This window comes from Hyperolius riggenbachi, chromosome 10 (genome assembly GCF_040937935.1).
Source record: "Hyperolius riggenbachi isolate aHypRig1 chromosome 10, aHypRig1.pri, whole genome shotgun sequence".
Taxonomy (NCBI): Eukaryota; Metazoa; Chordata; class Amphibia; order Anura; family Hyperoliidae; genus Hyperolius; species Hyperolius riggenbachi.
This window is the reverse complement of record NC_090655.1, coordinates 149224754-149244948: the sequence shown is the minus strand read 5'-3', so window position 1 is coordinate 149244948 and position 20195 is coordinate 149224754. Positions and strand designations below refer to the sequence as shown.

The 20195-nt window shown below is 44.7% G+C and overlaps 1 protein-coding gene across 1 annotated transcript in view; it reads left to right on the top strand.

The window, feature by feature from the left end:
* LOC137536512 (glutamate dehydrogenase, mitochondrial) overlaps positions 1-20195 on the top strand; it is a 64618-nt gene that overhangs the window by 10542 nt on the left and 33881 nt on the right. The window contains exons 2-4 of the mRNA XM_068258726.1: positions 6257-6337; positions 7512-7567; positions 11597-11660. Coding sequence (XP_068114827.1) covers positions 6257-6337; positions 7512-7567; positions 11597-11660 — 201 coding nt within the window. The remainder of the gene's footprint in view (positions 1-6256; positions 6338-7511; positions 7568-11596; positions 11661-20195) is intronic.

Below are 20195 nucleotides of genomic sequence, written 5' to 3'. Positions count from 1 at the left end.
AAACTCTGGGTTCCTGTACGTCACATGACCTACAGGAAGCATTTTGTGCATTTGAGCCTGCAGGAGGCGAAGTGGATAGACTGACATCGCTGGACTCGTGCTTGAAGCTATGTCCAGAACTGATGCAGCTTGGGGGACAGAGGAGGCACAGAGTGGGCACAGAGACAGAGCGGGCACAGAGACACAGGGACAGAGGGGTGGGCACAGAGACCCACAGGATGCATAAAGAGGCAAAGGGGGCACAAAGAGAGATTGGGAACAAACTGGCACAGAGGGGGAACAAAGCTTGATTTGAAGGAAATCGTGAATCAAATCGATATCGTAATTTCAAACAGAAATCGCTCACTTCAATTTTTTTTTCTAAAATCGTTCAGGCCTAGTTGACAGTGACATATGTCCATTGGGGGGGGGGGGGGGGGGTGTTAGACTGTACGCAGCAGGAAAATTAGGAGTTCTGTTTTATCCAGATTTACTTTAGGAACCAGGCTGAGATGGATGAGTCAGGATGCCTTCTCCGTGGTGGTGGAGAGGTCTGTGGTATGGGGGTAGATCTGGGTGTCATCTGCATATAGAGGGTAGTTAAAGCCCAGGGAGGAGATCAGTTTACTGATGGAGGTGGTGCAAACTTAAAACAGCATGGGGCCAAGAACAGAGCCTTGAGGGACCCCAACTGAGAGGGAAGTGGCGGTTGAGGACGAACCAAATGAAGGAGGTCTTAAAGGAACATTTTGAGAGGCGAACCAGGCCAGGGTGGGCTCTTGGATACCCAAAAATTTTAGGGATCAAAGGTGTAGGGGATGATCGACCATCAAATGCTAATGAGGTCGAGGATGATGGAGTATTTTCCTTTGGCCTTGCTGACCTTGGTTGAGGGTCTCGGTGGAGTGGGCTGGTCGGAAATCCTGATTGTAGGGGGTTGAAAAGGGAGTTGGAACCAAGGTAATGTCATACATTGGTGAACTTTCTCACGCCTAGTTTAAACTCATCCATCTGCCATCCATCTTTCAGAGGAGCTAGATGGTGGGTTTTTTTTGGGGGGGAGGGGGGGGGGGGGGGGGTAAGTGGTCGTTTCCTCAATCTTGTGTTGTGGGTACAGGCACGCGATTTCACGAGACATGTTTAGAGATGCACGCCGATAACGACCCTCATGGCAGATCGGATCTTTAAGATCTCCAACTTCGCAAAGGACCGTGATCGCTTAACTTCCCGTTCGACTGTCATGTTCCATCGTGTAATGTCTGGTGACGTCTCGAGCAGAAAGAGGGATCGCTGCACGCTAGTCCTCAAGGTGATCACGCTAGAGCAGTCAAGTGCTGAGTAGTTTCAGGCCTGAAACCCACTAGCAGTGATTTCTAATCGCCAGTGATTTTGAATTTAGCTCTAGCTCATGCAATGCTATCGGGGATTTTCATAAAATCACATCGCTCAAGTGGGATCACACCCATAGCATCAGGGCTGTGGAGTCAGTCGTGGCAATTTTGGGTGCCTGGAGTCGGGGAAAAAATGCTCCAACTCCTAATGAATTTAAACTGTAATTTAAATAGAGAATATGATAAAATGTTCTATTTCTCAGATAATAGTCATCATAAATTTATACATACAGTAATAGCTGTGCTTAGTCCACAAAAAATGAAATAAACCAATCAAAATTAGTTACTTGTGCTGCTTCAATAAAGCAGTCCCCGTATTTTTAAAGTCAGATATATAGATCTGATTGTGACTGTATATATGATGTGTACACGGGAATCTCTTATATATGCGAAATAACATCTATGCTGTAAGTATAAAGCCTGATGTGTAGCCGTGTCACTAATGGAGATGATCAATGAGATGGAAATAATTCTGCGTTAATTCTGATTTATGCAAATGTACACACTCTCTTTGCTCATGAAATCAAATAATTTGATAAGTTAAAATTTGGTTTGGTGACTACAAATTAAATGGTACCTGAGAAGGATGAAAAGAGAAGTTTTATACATGCCTGGGGCTTCTTCCAGCCCCCTTCAGGCTAATCAGTCCCTCGCTGTCCACCTCCACCACCTGGATCTTCTGCTATGAGTCCTGGTAATTCAGCCAGTCAGCGCAGTCTGGCCGCATGCTGCTTCCACAGCCAGGAGCATTCTGCACCTGCGCAACAGTGCTGCGCAGGTGTAGTACGCTTCTGGCGGCAGAGTGTGTGCATGCGCACTATGCCAGACTGGCTCAAGTACCTGGACTCCTAGCAGAAGATCCAGGTGGCAGAGGAGGACAGAGAGGGACTGATTAGCCTGAAGGGGGCTGGAGGGAGCCCCAGGTATGTATAAAACTTTAATTTTATCTGTCTCAGGTTTACTTTGTTACACAGTAGTACTATACTCTACATATGCGCTCTCCAGAGCTGCAGGGCATCCATTGAGAATGTTATGCACATTGAACAGAGAGGTGTTGTCTATCACCCATTAACCTGGTTCAGATTGTGCATGAAGAATGTGTAATAGAGGAAGAATCTCCTTATTCACCTGCAGAGTACCTGCACATCACTCTTGCATGTGCCCACAGTCACATTGCCTAGGGCCTGATAGATGTTCTTTGTTCCTGCCTGTACCTTTTACAAGTACTCTTACCAAGGACTAGTTTTAGTCTGACTAAAGGGAATAAATATGGCAGTCTCCATATCCTTCTCACTTCAGTTGTCTTTTAAAATTCCTAAGCGTTGGCAGTTAAGAGACGCATTTCATGTTACATACTTTCAATCAACAAGATTGTAATATGCAAATTAGAGGAGTCGGAGTCGGTGGAATCCTAAACTGAGGAGTCTGAGTCGGTGGATTTTTGTACCGACTCCACAGCCCTGCATAGCATTACTTTAGCAAGAGTTTTCAAATCGCTCCTAGTGGGTTTGTGGCCTAAAAGAAATCACAAGCCGGAGAGCTATTAAAGAGAGTCATCAATAAAAACAAACTTAAAACTGCAGAATGTGTCATTATCCCCTGGTTATGTTTGAACAACAAGATTGTAGCTAAGCTGCAGTAATCAAAACCGTTAAAATGAACCATTCATAACGTTATTCATGCTGTTAGCATTTTTATAAAAAGTGTGGTTTCCTTTTGAGCTTTGGGAGTGGCTCGGTTTTGTTATGAAAGCTTTCTGGGCTGCATCCAATGGAAACTTTAAATGTAGAAAAATGAACGAGCAGTGAGTCATGCAGTATTGCTAGAGGCTGTGTGTTTTCTGCTTCTGGGCCTTAAAATCCCCTTATTTTACTCAGTGGAAAGGTTTAGTTGGGGTTGTTAAAGAGGAACAGCCTAAACAAACATAGTCATTAAGTTACACTAGTTATGTTAATTAAAATAGATGGGTAATATAATCTCTTATACCCACCCTGTTTTAAAAGAACAGGCAAATATTTGAGATTTCATTGGGGCAGCCATCTATTTAGTTGAAAAGAGATGACGGAGCGTGAGACACAGTTCCAACTGTCCTGATAACCCCTCCCAGCTGCACGCGCTAGGCAACGAGAACATCAGAAATCCCATCATGCTTTGCACAGCATCACGGGAAAAATGTCTGGGCAGATTTCTTTGGGGCGGTGCTTAGCTTCTGTGCAGCTAAAAATGAGTCTTGGGTAAGAAACAAAGTTCTCATGCTGTGAAACTGTTGATGAAACGCCAAGCCTTTTCAGTGCTGCTGAGTAGACTTTTAGTCTGGAGGTTAACTTTAATGGTCTGCCTCACCTTTGCTCAAGCTATGTTAGTTGGGATGGCATTATTTATTATGAGTTGATGCAGAATGTATACAAAGCTATGTAGCTTGAAAAATTAAGACTAATATATGATCTATTTTCATAATTTGGCAAATCATTAACGGTCCATAATCATTAGGGCAACTGTTTTAAGTGTCATATGTAGACACGGTCTGACAGTAAATACCCGCAAGTGGTTTGCCGCACAATGTGTGTTTGTCTGTGAATGAAAAGGAAAAGCATTACTTGCATTTTACATTGCTGCTACTTGCTGCTGCTGCTTTTTGACAACCCCTGACTCTGATTTGCTGTATTGGGAATTGAATGTCAGGATCTGCTAGTACATCATCCAGTCATATACAAATTAGTGTCACATTCTTGTTTGCTATGCAATGCGGTTCAATTGCATGTTCAGGAAAGAGTTGCTACTAGTAATTGACCTAAAACTTTTAACATTTCCCCTATTTGTGTGTTTATTCATCTCCTTGTAATCTAGAATTGGAAGGGGATACATTGAGGATCCTTGGGTCCCGTTCCCACTTGCAAACGCAAAACTCAACCATTAGTGCTGGCGTTTTGCACTGGTGATTTTACTCTAACTCTGTAAAATCACTTTACACTCACTATTTTTAAGCAATTGCTTTTTATTTTTTTTTAGCACTGCGATCACTAAAATCATGAGAAAATGCTGCAGGGATTGGGTTTTGTGATTGCAGCAGTGAAATCGCTGCCATATAGTTAATATTGCCCTAGCACCTTAAAAAGCGCTATCTATTGCCGGCGATTAGAAGTAAACGCTGCTTATCGCCCGAGTGAGAACAGGCCCAGATACTCACCTAAAGGATTATTAGGAACACCATACTAATACGGTGTTTGACCCCCTTTCGCCTTCAGAACTGCCTTAAAGAGAAACTGAAGCGAGAATAATTCTCGCTTCAGAGCTCATAGTGCTGCCCCTGCTAAAACGCCGTCATCCCGCGGCTAAACGGGGGTCCCTTAACCCCTCCCCCCCCCTGCATAATCAACGACCAAACTGGTTGTAAATTTTGCTCTTCCTGGAGGCAGGGCTAACGGCTGCAGCCCTGCCTCTCAGTGCGTCTATCAGACGCGCATCCCCGTCTCTCCCCCGCCCCTCTCAGTGAAGGAAGACTGAGAGGGGCGGGGGAGAGGCGAAGGTACGCGTCTGATAGACGCGTGGGAGGCAGGGCTGCGGCGTTTAGCGCTGCCCCAATGCGGAAGTGATTCCGTGATGTATGGAGGGGATTTGGGGGTGAAGGGACCCCGGTAAGCCGCGGGATAGCAGCGTTTTAGCAGGGGCATCTATCTATGAGGTCTGAAGCGAGATTTTGTCTCGCTTCACTCTCTTTAATTCTACGTGACATTAATTCAACAAGGTGCTGAAAGCATTCTTTAGAAATGTTGGCCCATATTGATAGCATAGCATCTTGCAGTTGATGGAGGTTTGTGGGGTGCACATCCAGGGCTTGAAGCTGCCGTTCCATCACATCCCGAAGATGCTCTATTGGGTTGAGATCTGGTGACTGTGGGGCCATTTTAGTACAGTGAACTCATTGTCATGTTCAAGAAACCAATTTGAAATGATTCGAGCTTTGTGAGATGGTGTATTATCCTGCTGGTAGTAGCCATCAGAGGATGTGGGGTACATGGTGGTCATGAAGGGATAGACATGGTCAGAAACAATGCTCATGTAGCTTGTGGCATTTAAACAATGCCCAATTGGTGCTAATGGGCCTAAAGTGTACCAAGAAAACATCCCCCACACCATTACACCACCACCAGCCTGCACAGTGGTATCAAGGCATGATGGATCCATGTTCTCATACGCCAAATTCTGACTATCGAGACTCCTCAGACCAGGCAACATTTTTCAAGTCTTAAACTGTCCAATTTTGGTGAGCTCGTGCAAATTGTAGCCTCTTTTTCCTATTTGTAGTGGAGATGAGTGGTACCAGGTGGGGTCTTCTGCTGTTGTAGCCCATCTGCCTCAAGGTTGTGCGTGTTCTGGCTTCACAAATGCTTTGCTGCATACCTCTGTTGTAATGAGTGGTTATTTCAGTCAACATTGCTCTATCAGCTTGAATCAGTCTGCCCATTCCCCTCTGACCTTTAGCTTCAACAAGGCATTTTCGCCCACAGGACTGCCGCATACTGGATGTTTTTCCCTTTTCACACCGTTCTTTGTAAACCCTTGGAATGGTTGTGCATGAATATCCCAGTAACTGAGCAGACTGTGAAATACTCAGACCGGCCCATCTGGCACCAACAAACATGCCACGCTCAAAAAATTGCTTAAATCGCCTTTCTTTCCCATTCTTTTTGAAGTTGAGGAGATTGTCTTGACCAGGACCACACCCCTTAATGCATTGAAGCAACTGCCATGTGATTACTTGATTAGATAATTGCATTAAGTAATTGAACAGGTGTTACTAATAATCCTTTAGGTGAATGTATAATATGTAGTGGATTGAACCTCAAATGTATCTGACTTACTTTTTTTTTTTTTTTCCAATACAGGTATTCGTTACAGCACAGAAGTCAGTGTTGACGAGGTAAAGGCCTTGGCCTCTTTAATGACCTACAAGTGTGCCGTAGTAGGTAAGGTTGCTAATTGTTTTTTGTTTTTTTTGTTTTTTTTTTTGGTTCATTTTAAATACCAAACTTCCTACCAGAATGCAATTGTGTTGTAGAGGTGGCACACCATACCCTAGATCCGGGTGCTGTAACCTGTGGATGCTGAGCACAAACATCCGACAATATCATAAGCAAGCAAAAAGTCCAGGTTAGCACACCGTTAGAAGATGCAGGTTTCTTCAATTTATTGCTCCATTAGCACATGAATATGACAATTGTTTCGGGGCCACAGCGGGTCCCCTTCTTCAGATAGTGCACTATCTGAAGAAGGGGACCCGCTGTGGCCCCGAAACAATTGTCATATTCATGTGCTAATGGAGCAATAAATTGAAGAAACCTGCATCTTCTAACGGTGTGCTAACCTGGACTTTTTGCTTGCTTCCTACCAGAATGAAGTGCAGCAATCTTATGCTGGGTACACATGTCAATTATTTCCAACGTGTTCGATTCCGTTTTGTTCGATACAGTTGTTGATTTTGCATACTTATCATGCAAAATCGATGGCTGAATCGAACATGTTGGAAATCGAATTGATCCCGCGGATTGAACGAGAAATCTCAACGTGTACCCAGCATTAGATAGGCCCTTTTGTGATTATGCAAGCCTATACAGGGTCTATAGCTAAACGTATTAGGCAGGACAACCAGGCAACTGGCATTGTTTAAATGGAAACAAATATGGCGTCCTCCATATCCGTCTCACTTTAGGTGTTCTTTAAAAATGTTATACACAAAAAGTGGAGAGGTAATAAGGACTATAGGTGATCCCAATAAGACAAAATTTCCAAAAATATCTTAACCTCTTGACGACCAGCTAACGCCGATTGGCGTAAACTGGTCGTCTGCGGGTTTCCATGGAAACGGCCGCTCGTTCGAGCGGCCTTTCCATGTCCGTTCACGGAGGCTGTCTCCGTGAACAGCCGGAGAGCCGCCAATCTGATCCAATGAAGCCACGATTGATATAGAGCAACTGTATGCCGAAATGCAGATATACATGCAGCGAATTTAAAAATGTGTGTATACACACACTAGATCTGGATTCCCCTGTAGCAAATTCTAGTTGGTGTACTAATTGGGAAACTATCTTTCTAAAGGAGCTTTTACATTTTTATTTTATTTTTTTTCCTTGCAAACTTCAGATGTGCCTTTTGGAGGAGCCAAAGCTGGAGTTAAAATCAACACTAGAAATTATTCGGTAAGTGTTTGTGCCCAAGCGTGACAATGTTGTCTTAACTGTACCCAGTGCTACAAAACGGAGGTGGGGGGGGTGTGGTTTTCCTGCGCAGTAGAGACACTGTCACGTACACCACGTGACCTTCGCCGTGGAGCGCACATGAATCCGACCCGGATGCCACCCTGGCAAAGTCGGCTTCTTCAGCGCAGGACATTACTTTCTTCTTCCTTTTTTTTTTTTTTTTTTTTTTTTTTTTTTTTTTTTTTTACAGCTTGGACATTCCATTTAAAGAGTAACTGTTAGGCATAAAATACTAAATTAATTCCCTACTGCAGGCTATTAAATTGATAATTCAAAAGTTTGAAATCAATCTTACTTTTTACCAAATGAGCTTTTCTCTCCCCATGCCCCCAGGCTCTAACAGCGTACGCAGACGCAAAAGAGAAGTGACATGCGTGCTGGATCAGCCTGATTGGCTGAAGCCTCTGTCACTCACCTCTCTGCGTTTGGCCGCCTGGTCTCCCCTTCACTGCGGTGGATCCAGCCGCTGTTAGAGCGCAGGGAAAGGGGCCAGAGGCCATCTCCTGTCACTGTCCTCTGCCCCCCTCCCCCAGTAGCATGTCCGCTTTCTGTCTGCCCGCCTGCTGCATCTGCCGCCGCCGCATTCCCCCTTTTCCCCGCACTGATCAATGGGGAAGGATAAAGGCTGCGCACACACTCTCCTAATAAAGGTTCCAAGCGCTGCAGTTCCCTTCTATACTCTGCACTACCGCCGGCGGTAGCGCAGAGAATAAATGGGAATGGCAGCTCTTGGATCCATTAGGCGAGTCTGTGCCTGCTGCATTTCTCCTCCCCGCTGTGCTCATAATTGGTGCTGGGAGGAGGGGGGAGGATTCCACTCGGAGGACACAAGATGGCCCCCCTGCCATTAAGAGAATGCACCTAATTTACTATATAAAATTATATGGAAGGAAAAGGACATTACAATACATATGTTCTATAAGTAGAGCAAGTATTTACTTGTGTTTTTTTTTTTTTTTTTTTTTTTTTTTTTTGGGGGGGGGGGGGGGGGCATATTTTTACTAATAGCTTCTCTTTAATGGGCACCTTTTATGCTAGAAAGCACTGATAGTTTTATATAAAACTAAAGCAGAAGACTAAATGTGCTCATACATTACTCAATTTGTGAAGCGTCAAACTCTGGCAGATTCAGTCATAACGACTGCTAATTCAATCTTTCTGTGCAAAACAGTCTGGCATGCTACTAATCCGACATGCTGGAAAAAATCTGGCTCAAAAGGGCTCATATGTAGTTTGTACCCACTGGCCCCTGGTTAGTGTGGAATCGGAGCTTAAAGAGAGCCTGAGGGGGACTTGTAACATAAAAAAAAAAAAACAATAAAAAAATACCTGATCCAGCGGGCAGAGCAGATCAGCTAGCCACAAAAACCGCCACTCCGGTGGGCCACACTGGCCCACTTTCACTTTTGTGACTTCTGGGTCATGACACTGTGAATGAGCCGCTTCCACCTGAAGAACCTGGGAAGCGACTGCACAGGTTTTCAAATGTTCTAATGGAAACTGTTGTGCTCTACATTGGCAGCAATAGATCCTTCTCTCTGATCAGAGAGGGATTTATTGATAGTGGAATCTGACACTGGTGCCCATTAATAATTTATATGATCTTATGACTTTTTTTCCTGTAAAATAGACTACCTAAATTATCCATTCAAGGTAAATTCACTCAGTTCACCCGTCTATCACATAGATTTGGTAAAATTGTATATTTAAAGTAAACCTGAAGGGGAAAAAGTGCCCCAGGGGGTACTTACTGTGGGATCCTAATGAGGCTTCCCCTCTCCTCCACAGCCAGCTTGTTCCAGCGCTGGCTCCCTTGCAGTGTCCCCGACCATAATAATTACATGCCGCGGGGCACGCTATCCGCTTCCCGCTCATTCGCCGGCAGAAATAGCTGAGCCCGAGCGGGTCTGCTGTACTGCGCAGGCACCTGTGCTGTAGAGCAGACCCTTTTCAGGCTCACTGGAGCTTATTGGACAGCTGCTACAGCCCCCCCTCACCCACCCCCCCCCCCCCCCCTCTGCGCACACCGCCGATGAGTGGTAACGGAATTTGCCCAGGGAGCCCGCACTAGGCCCTTCTAGTAAAGAGAAAGGAGGAAGCTTCTAATATCAAGATTCTTTCCCCCTCCAGAGGCAAGTACCTCCTAGGTGCACTTTTTTCCCATTCAGGTTTACTGAAAGATTGTATCAGTGATGGGTATCTGATAATTGGAGGACCAAAAAAAAGTTTATGCCTTGTAAATTCTTTCTGAAAGATCACATCTCCGGATAGGCTGTGGCATTGCTGGAAAAGGAAGTTGAAAATGTAATCCAGAAGTGGAATCACAAGCTGGATATTTGTGAAATCCCTCTAATTAGTAATCTGACCTTTGTGATGTACCTAAGACATATTTACCTAGTGCAGCTATGCTTGCACTTCTCGGGTCCTAATGTCTTTGGCCTCCTGTTGTTATAGCAAGTAGACTGAAATGTGCACAGTGGGAGCAGATTAAAGAGAACCCGAGGTGGGATTTAATAAAGTTAGTAGGGCACAGAGGCTGGTTGTGCACACTATCACCAGCCTCTGTTGCCGTATAGCGTGCCCCCAGGCCCCTCCCTTGCGCTCTGCTATCCCCTGTAACAAAAACTGCCGTGCTAGCGACACAGCGTGTCGCCAGCAGGCTGTTTACCTGTGACTGCCGCTCCCCCGCCTCCTCTGTATCGGCACTACCCGCCCGCGTCCCCTTTATTTTGAGGCAACAGGGTGGCTGTACACTTCACAGATCATAATTGCTGGAGGCATCCCTTGGACACTTGCAAATCTTGTAAAGTTTCCTCTACTCATCTTATGCTTTACTCTATTCCACTATCAGTTCTATTGTGGGGGGGAGCTGACCTTTTATATATTGGTGGGCATTTAGTCAGTGCTTAGTTCAGTTTTGATTGTTCCGTGCTGTGCAGCTCAGTATGTTGTCCTGTACACAACAATGGAATTGCCATATACACCACACAGTTATCACTTTCCTGCAGTATGTTCAGCTATCTTGCTCAATTTGCCAGACTTTAAGGGCTGTTCAGAAAGCTGTGATTTCAGACTTCTGCCTTTTTCAGATAGAGGCCAAAGAAAGCAGTAAATCTAGCCTTTTTGTTTACCAGCGGTTTTGGATTAAAGTGGACCTGAACTCTTGCACAGGACAAAAGGAAACCATAAATGCACCCTGTATGTACTTGGAGAGTTTAGCCTGTCTAATTCCCCCATATTTGTGTCTAATCACAAGTTGTAATTTGATCCCTTACTGTCACCTGACTGCCATGGCAGAGATGGAAGATTAGCTCATTTGAAACCACAGATGTTAACAAAATGTCTGCTTTCATGAATCAGGAAGTAGAAACAGTGCAAATTTATTGCAGGATTTGTATCCGCTGTAACAAAGAAATGTGTTTTTTTTTTTTGTTTTGTTTTTTTTTTTTTTTCTGTTTAAAGGTTATGCTGTTTATCTTATTATTGTATTTATAAAGCGCCAACATGTTACGCAGCGATGGACATTAGTTTAGGTTACAGACAATATTTAGGCGTGACATAAAGCAATACGACAATACAGGAATAAAAGAAAAAACTATCACTCAGCAGTAGGCGTACAAGACAATGCTTAGTCAGTCACTGGATGGGAGCATGGAGATTAGGCAAGTTGAGAGCAGTTTTGAGTTCAGGTCCGCATTAAACCTTTTTATTTTTTATATATATGTATTTATTTTTGATGGCACATCTTATGAAAACTAAAAAGAATGCTGATTTGAAAACCCCTAATGGCAGCTCTTGCAATTGCTTTGGCAAGTGTACTCTGGCTACTCATGTACTTGAAGCCACTATACCCTACAGGTCAAAGGTCCAGCTCACTATGACACTAGGTTAATTATATACGTGTTTAGTTTCCATATTGAATTTATGAGCTTATTTTATCATTTTCTTTCTATTCCATCTCTGTAACAGGATGCAGAGCTTGAAAAGATTACCAGGAGATTTACTATTGAGCTTGCAAAGAAGGGATTTATTGGTAAGTGTTTGTTCACTCCAACATCTCCCCCCCCCCCCCCCCCCCTTAAGGGGACATCTTAAGGGGACATCAAGTGCCTGTGCTGTAGATGCTAGGCAGGTCTAATATAGCGTGTATGTAGTTATGTAGTTTAGGGCATGAATGAGATCTTAGAGGAACACAAGCGGTTCTACAACGATCAGCCATGCAGCTTTTCATTCCTATCTCTAGCTCTGATCAGAACATGTCAGATTGTACACTTGGTCAGGAGGGGTGTGAAGGTTGCAACCATTCAGTTTGTCCCATTCTAGCATATTGTGTAGAGCAGCTGGATGTTTTTTCTGAACCAGTTTTGTAACCTTTTGACTGGCTTTTCCTCTGTCAGCAGTGCTAGGTGTTTAACTAACTACCCTTCTGTTGTTTTGAGCTTAGAAGTAGACTTCGCTGCTTGGTTTTATCTTGTGCCTCTGAGCATCAATGGCTCTTCTCTAGTTTGCTTTTCCCCTCTCCCATATTTGCACTTTTCCCATCTACTCCTGAGCTGGCAGGTGGTAAGTGACAAGCTGTGTAGAAGCACACGCTTGTTGGAAAAAACTAAAGTAAGCAGTAAATGAGACCGTGCACACCTGTGCTGGATCTGTAAGGTATTGTCAGCTGCTGACACAGAATTACAATGTTGAAAATGCAATACTGTTAGAATTAAATTCACAGTACTTTTGTTTAGTTATCACAATTGTTTTATTTCTGACTACAGTAGAACCTCTGTTTCCTGGAACAGGTGATCAGCTGATGCCGGATGTGTGCTTTCTGGTTGCTTGAAAGTCCTATGTTAAGAATAGGCCTTGCTAACACAGTACTATACACCTCTCTATATACATACCATGAACTCTATTAAAATACAGTAAATGAAAGTATATTAACATTGGGGAGCCATGGAACCCAGTCTTAAACCGGCCATCTAACCTCCCTCCCCCCTCCCCCCATTAAGGACCAGGCACATTTTGTTTGGGGGGGGGGGGGGGGGTTGGTCAGGTAGCCGGATCCCTCTTACGGCTTTCTAGGCTGTGTCCCCATGTGGCCAGGTGTCCTCCCTGTAGCCAGCAGCCTTTACTCTCCTCCCAGGCTTCAGTGATGAGCCGCAGTAGACCCACCCGCTCTAGCCGGCATCCCCGCTCGTACTGACTTGGTTCCAGTCATCAAGCCGGGACCTGGCACTGAGGTCAAAGCGAGCGGGGATGCCGGCCAGAGTGGAGGGGAGAGCCGATCTTCATTGGCATGTCAGGGAGGTGAGTGGATCCTCTTCTATGCGCTTCCCCCTTCTTCACCACCGCAGCTGTCACATTGATCACGTGATCAGAAGCCATACGCAATGGCTTCTGATCAATGAGGGGAGATGTCCGATGTCATGACAGCTTAAAGTGAACCTCCAGACTAAAAATCTACTTGGCAGAACTGAAAAGGCTTGATGTTTGTTTGACAGTTTCACAGCATCAGAACTTTTTAGCAGCATCATTTTTAGCTGCATGTTTAGCTAAGCTCCACCCATTAAAGAAAACTGCCTGGGCTTTTTTCCCTGATGCTGTGCAAAGCATGATGGGATTTCCTATGTTCACGCTCCTAGCAACTAGGAGGGGTGATCAGCACTCAGGACAGTTGGAACTGTCTCATGCTCCCTGTCACCTCCTTTCAACCAAAAAGATGGCTGCCCTCATGAAATAAAACATTTGCCTGTTCTTTTTAAAACAGGGTGGGTAAGAGATTATATTACCTATCTATTTTAATTAACATAACTAATGTAACTCAATGACAGTAGGCTGAAGTTCCTCTTTAATCTCCCTTCTTGGGTGTGCACGATCGCATGGGGAGTGGAAACGGCGGGCGGCATAGATTCTACTCCGCATCAGGCTAGAACAGCCACAAGTGCAGCATAGGATCTCATATAGGCGGTCCCCAAAAGCTTAAAGAGACCCTGTAACAACTTTTAAACCCTTATTTCTCCTATCCTACAAGCTGTATTACCTAATCCTATGTGCTGTGGCTTACTACAGCTTCTTCTAGTTCCCTCTTCTGTCTTATCCACTTTTTTTTTTTTGCCTTTTGTCAAGGCTTGTTGACCGAGAACCGTATGGGGCTGCCTCTGCTTTAATGAAGAAGGGTCATGCCCAGGGCTGGTTCTCTCATGAAGCAAGGTGAAACATTTGCATCAGGCGCAGAGTTTGCAGGGGCAGCATTTTTGTAACGGCATGCAGTCAGAGTAGGAGGAAAAGCGAGAGGAGAGTGAGGTGAAGAGGTTATTGAGGGAAAAGCAGCTTGTTGTGCTGTGTGAGGAGTCTGGCAGTGAGTGAGGAGGGGGTGGGAGGCAGGAGAGCAGCAGTGTTTCATTTGACTTGCACAGCAGAAGGAAGGAGGTGGCACTGTTTTGACTGATGGGGCGCATCCTCACAAGTTTGCCTCAGGCAGCAAAAAGTCTAGAACCAGCCCTGTGCACGCCCCCTATGCTCGCTTTATCTGCTGTGTATATTAGTCGGACCACATCCCTGCTCACAGCCAGCGTGTCTGTGAGGCTTGGAGCTGTGGCAATGTGATCAGTGCAGAGCCCAGACACGCTGCTCAGAAAGCAAGTGGGAGTCAATTCCAGTCATGCTTGAATTCAGAGGTTATTAGGAAGTTTACAAAAACCTACTGCCTCCGCTCATTGTCCAGCAATATAAACTTGTAATGCAAACTGAAAGTGTGTGTGTGTATCCTTCTCCTCCCTACTATCTCAATTCAACCTCCAGCCCTCTGATTTTTCTAAAATATATCCAAATAACACACCTTTTTCAACACAAGAAAATCTTAATTCCCTTATATCCTTAATTCCCTTATATCCTTAATTCCCTTATATCCTTAATTCCCTTATATCCTTAATTCCCTTATATCCTTAATTCCCTTATATCCTTAATTCCCTTATATCCTTAATTCCCTTATATCCTTAATTCCCTTATATCCTTAATTCCCTTATATCCTTAATTCCCTTATATCCTTAATTCCCTTATATCCTTAATTCCCTTATATCCTTAATTCCCTTATATCCTTAATTCCCTTATATCCTTAATTCCCTTATATCCTTAATTCCCTTATATCCTTAATTCCCTTATATCCTTAATTCCCTTATATCCTTAATTCCCTTATATCCTTAATTCCCTTATATCCTTAATTCCCTTATATCCTTAATTCCCTTATATCCTTAAAGGGAACCAGAGAGGATGCAATATACATACCTGGGGCTTCCTCCAGCCCCATACACACGGATCGCTCCCACGCCGCCGTCCTCCGCTGCCTGGATCCGCCGCCACCGGGTCCCGTCATTGCCGCAAGTCGGCCGGCGGACGCGGCCAATTCTCCGCATCACAGGGTGCTCTCCCCATACAGATACGCATGTGGCTGCTTACTGCGCAGCCGCATGCGTACGTGTATGGAGGGAGCCCCTGTGATGCGGACAATTGGCCGCGTCCGCCAGAAGTGACGGGCCCGGTACCGGCGGATCCAGGAAGCTGAGGACGGTGGTGTGGGAGCGATTCAGGCTTATGGGGCTGGAAGAAGCCCCAGGTATGTATAAAATCTTTTTCTTTTTTTTCCATTAACCTCCAGGACAGGTCCACCATGAGAACGACAGGCTCCTCCCAGGAACAGGAAACGTCCAGATAGAGTACTCTATAAATCTTTGTCCAACCCCTTGATCCTCAGTTGACGTTTCTTGTTCCAAGGAACAAGGAGTGCTCTAGTCGCTCGCCGGTCCGTCAGACCAGGTGTGTTTGGGACCCGGTTGGCGGCGAATGGTGGACCTACCTAGAGAGGTATTTGGGTCTAGTAAGGAGAAGCGAGGTGTACCTTCTCCTGTGGCTGTCCTGGCTGCCCGAGTTGCAGGTGGATCCAGAGGACACGCGCGGTGTCCATGATTCCCCTAGAGCGGAGGCTAATGGCGCACCGGAAGTGACGTGGGAAGTCTAGCAGGCCTCCGGAGGGAAGGTGGCTGATTGCCCTCAATGGCGGCGTCCTTGTGACGTACTTCCGTCCTTACGCGGCGTCACTTCCGGTGGCGCGGGGAAGAGACGCCGGAAGCCCGCATGGTTCAGCATTTCGTGTCACGAACGGAGCGGGAGGGACGCTAAGCAGGAGCCAGGAAAGGTGAGAGTGGCGGAGGCTTGGGGACCTATATGGTATGAGCCGTACGCCTTATGCCGCGTCTGTACGGAGGTCTGTTACTTATTATCTGACTGTGCAGTATAATATAAAGCCGGCTTAGCGTCTGATCTGAGGTCTGTATAAACTTATGCATATAGCTGGAGATATATGTTTTGCAGATATTCAGTTGTGATATTGCTGGGTCATATGTTGTGTGTGTGTGTGTGTGTGTGTGTGTGTGTGTGTGTGTGTGTGTGTGTGTGTGTATATATATATGTAGGTTTACTTGTCATAATAATGATAAAAGGCAGCATACGACTTGGTAGATAAAAATCACTTAAGGGCAGCTGCACCACGTACCAAACAGCATGATTGCAAACTGTATGTGTGATCATCAGTCCTTGCCACACTAATCCTTATCCAGTTAGCTGATAGCAGTAATGCCCCTTCCAGACAGTTCACATAGAAGGTTGCTGAAATGCAATAGGTATTTCCCTCAGCACTTCATATAAGTATGCAGACTACTGTCTATTTCCACTTATCTGTATACTGTGCTCTGCTGCCATAAGATGTAGTAAGCAGAGGATAATTGCCACGTGGGAACTGCCCAAACATTCAGATCATCCAGGATGCACACCAGCAGCGGCCATCGCTAATGCATTTCACCCCTCCCTTGGGGCTTTTTCAGAGCGTGCCAACATAGGGGCCAACATAGGATCAGTGTACAGGCAATATGTGTATATAACCCTGTTGGCAGTTTATGTGGTATCATCCCCTGTCTAATATATATAGGGGGATTATATAGATGGCCTCAAATAAATCATATGTATATGATATTTCTATACATGTTCTTATCCATCTGGGCTCAGGGTTACTTATCACTCTTTGACAGATGCGCACCAGGGTGTTCTTTCTTTAGGTTTAGAAAGAAAAATGACACTATATTTTTTGTTTGTATTGTTATAGGGCACAGAGTCTACTGACCCAGCAAGGCCAAGAAGGTGGTGCCCGCTCTGTGATACAAAAATGGCCCATACTTATAATAAGCAGTTTTGTCAAACCGGTTTAAGTAAAGTTAATGTAGGAACATTCAGGGGACTTAAAGGAAGAATTAATGTCAGCCGTAAAAATTGAGGGGCTGAGACAATTAAGTCATTAAGGGAAGTATTTGCTTCTGCTATCATCCCAGCAACAGAAGCAGTAATCCCTGGTACTAGTACGACCAGGCCGGCCGTAGATATACCAAATACAGAGGGTGAAGAGGAGGATAATGATGAGTCAGACTCTTCTTCTAAAAGTATGGACAGCCAGACTGAAATCAGAAAATCTCCAGGTTTAGATTCCAGCTGATGAGACTGAGCAGCTTATCTGGGCTATTAATAAAACTCTAAATATTGAATCTAAGAAATCAGAATTATCGATGCACAATAGATTGTATCAGGGAATGGAACCAAAAGAATCTTTGACTTTCCCATACATAAGATCTACAACATCTCACAGGTTAATATAGACAATGAATTAGCCTTTGAGGATCCGGGATACCTGAAGGATCCACAAGATAAGAAGGTGGAGTTTGCCCTTAAAAAGGCCTGGACTGCAGCAGGGGCAAATTTTCAACCAGCAGCAGCCACAACATACGTAGCAAGGGGAGACCTGGGGCTATTAATAGAGAGGGAACGAAAAAGAGTTTCTTTTTCTAAACCAAAATAGTCAAGAAAAGAATTGACGCCAGAGAAAGATTTGGGGGTCGTCTATCGGAATTCTATTCCCAGTGGACGAAAATAAGCAAAAACGATTTCATCCTCAATCTTATAAACTAGGGGTACAAAATTCAGTTTCAGTCCCTTCCAGCAAGAAAATTATTGCTACTCCTCTTCCAAAAGGACAGAGAAAAAAGCCAGCATCATAAAATCAATGTTAGACGAGAACATCGTCGGACCGGTTCCGGGCAGTCAGATCACTGGCTATCAGTGATTTTATTCGACGGTTTTCTGGTAAGAAAGCTGACGAGAAAATTCAGGTTAATTCTAATCTTAAAAGCTTAAACACCTTTTGTGTCTTATCAAAGATTCAGGATGGAATCAATATTCTCTGTGAGAAACTTGTTAACCACAAACTGCATGATAATAAACATAGATTTGAGGGACGCATATTGGCACATTCCAATAAGAGCGTTGTCTCAGAAGTTCCTGAGATTTGCGGTAAGGGAAAAGAAGACGATTCAACATTTTTAGTTTACTGTCCTGCCCTTCGGAATATCATCAGCACCGAGGATCTTCTCAAAAGTAATGGCGGAAGTGATAAAGTATTTACATGCAGAGGGAATTCTCATAATTCCATATCCAGACGATCTCCTTGTAGTGGCGGAGTCATACCAAAAAAGGCAGAGAGAAATACAAGAAAAAGTACTAGATCAGTTACAGACCCTCGGATGGATAGTAAACTGAGACAAGTTGGTCCTACAACCAACGTCAAAGATTCAGTTTCTAGGAGTCATAATAAATTCAGAAACAGAAAGAATGTACTTAACAAGCGAAAAGATAAAAAGATTAAAGAAAATAATACAAGCCGGGTTTAGATTTCAGAAGATGTCTTAGATGCTATTTAGAAAGGGATAAAACGGTGTATAGAGGAATCCTATAAGATTACAAGGGATACGGTATTATATACAGTTAGAGCTCATTCAGCTAGAGCAGCGGCCACTTCATGGGCTTACAGAGCGAGTGCTACGCCGGAAGAGATCTGCAGAGCAGCTACGTGGTCAAGTCTAAGTACCTTCTCTAGACACTATAGAGTGAACCTGATGTCTGCAGGACAGCAATCATTTGGGAGAAAAGTCCTGCAGGCAGTCGGCCCACCCTAATTGGGTAAGATTCTTGCTCATCTTCTCATGGTGGACCTGTCCTGGAGGTTAATGGAAAAACCAATGTTAGTTACCTGGTAACATCCTTTTTAGTAACCTCCAGGACAGGTCCGTAACCCACCCGAGTAAAGGATTTATATGAGTATATAAGTACAAGAAAAGTATATGTATATGCAGTATGAATATTAATACCCCTTTGTTTTTAGGAACAGTACTTGGAATTGACTGAGGATCAAGGGGTTGGACAAAGATTTATAGAGTACTCTATCTGGACGTTTCCTGTTCCTGGGAGGAGCCTGTCGTTCTCATGGTGGACCTGTCCTGGAGGTTACTAAAAAGGATGTTACCAGGTAACTAACATTGGTTTCACCCCCCCCCCCCCCCCGTTCCTCTCTGGTTCCCCTCAATTCCCTTATATCCTCAATTCCCTTATATCCTCAATTCCCTTATATCCTCAATTCCCTTATATCCTCAATTCCCTTATATCCTCAATTCCCTTATATCCTCAATTCCCTTATATCCTCAATTCCCTTATATCCTCAATTCCCTTATATCCTCAATTCCCTTATATCCTCAATTCCCTTATATCCTCAATTCCCTTATATCCTCAATTCCCTTATATCCTCAATTCCCTTATATCCTCAATTCCCTTATATCCTCAAGGGCCTGTTTCCACTACACGCAGATTCTGCATGCAGAAAACTGACCCCAATGAATGCCTATGTACCAGAAAAATTGCGTTCAGTGGAAACAGGCCCATAGGTATTCATTGGAGTCAGTTTTCTGCATGCAGAATCTGCGTGTAGTGGAGCAGGCCCTAATTCCCTTATATCCTTAACCTCCTTAGCGGTATGGACGACTATATACGTCCATTACCGCCGGAGGTCGCCGCTCAGGCCCTGCTGGGCCGATTTTTATCAAATAAAAAGCAGCACACGCAGCCGGCACTTTGCCAGCCGCGTGTGCTGCCTGATTGCCGCAGCTCTGCGGCGATCCGCCGCGAGCAGCTGCGAAAGGGGGTCCCCCCCCAGCCGCCCGAGCCCTGCGCAGCCGGAACAAATAGTTCCGGCCAGCGCTAAGGGCTGGATCGGAGGCGGCTGACGTTAGGACGTCGGCTGACGTCCATGACGTCACTCCACTCATCGCTATGGCGACGAGGTAAGCAAAACAAGGGAGGCTGCTCATTGCGGCCTTCCTTGTTAATTCTGATCGCCGGAGGCGATCAGAATTACGCTTCAGGAGCGCCCTCTAGTGGGCTTTCATGCAGCCAACCTTCAGTTAACCTCAGGGAGGTTAATTCCCTATAGCCTTAATTCCCTATAGCCTTAATTCCCTATAGCCTTAATTCCCTATAGCCTCTCATTATAACTAATTGTTACGGCTGTAAGACTTTCTACATAGAGACAAAGCTTTCCAACTAACCAAATATACAACAGTTAGTCTGCCAGAGGTGCCTGTCTCTTCTACTGACCACATATGCTATTGCTCCGTTGTTGCCTGATGAAGCGGGATCAAACCTGCGAAAC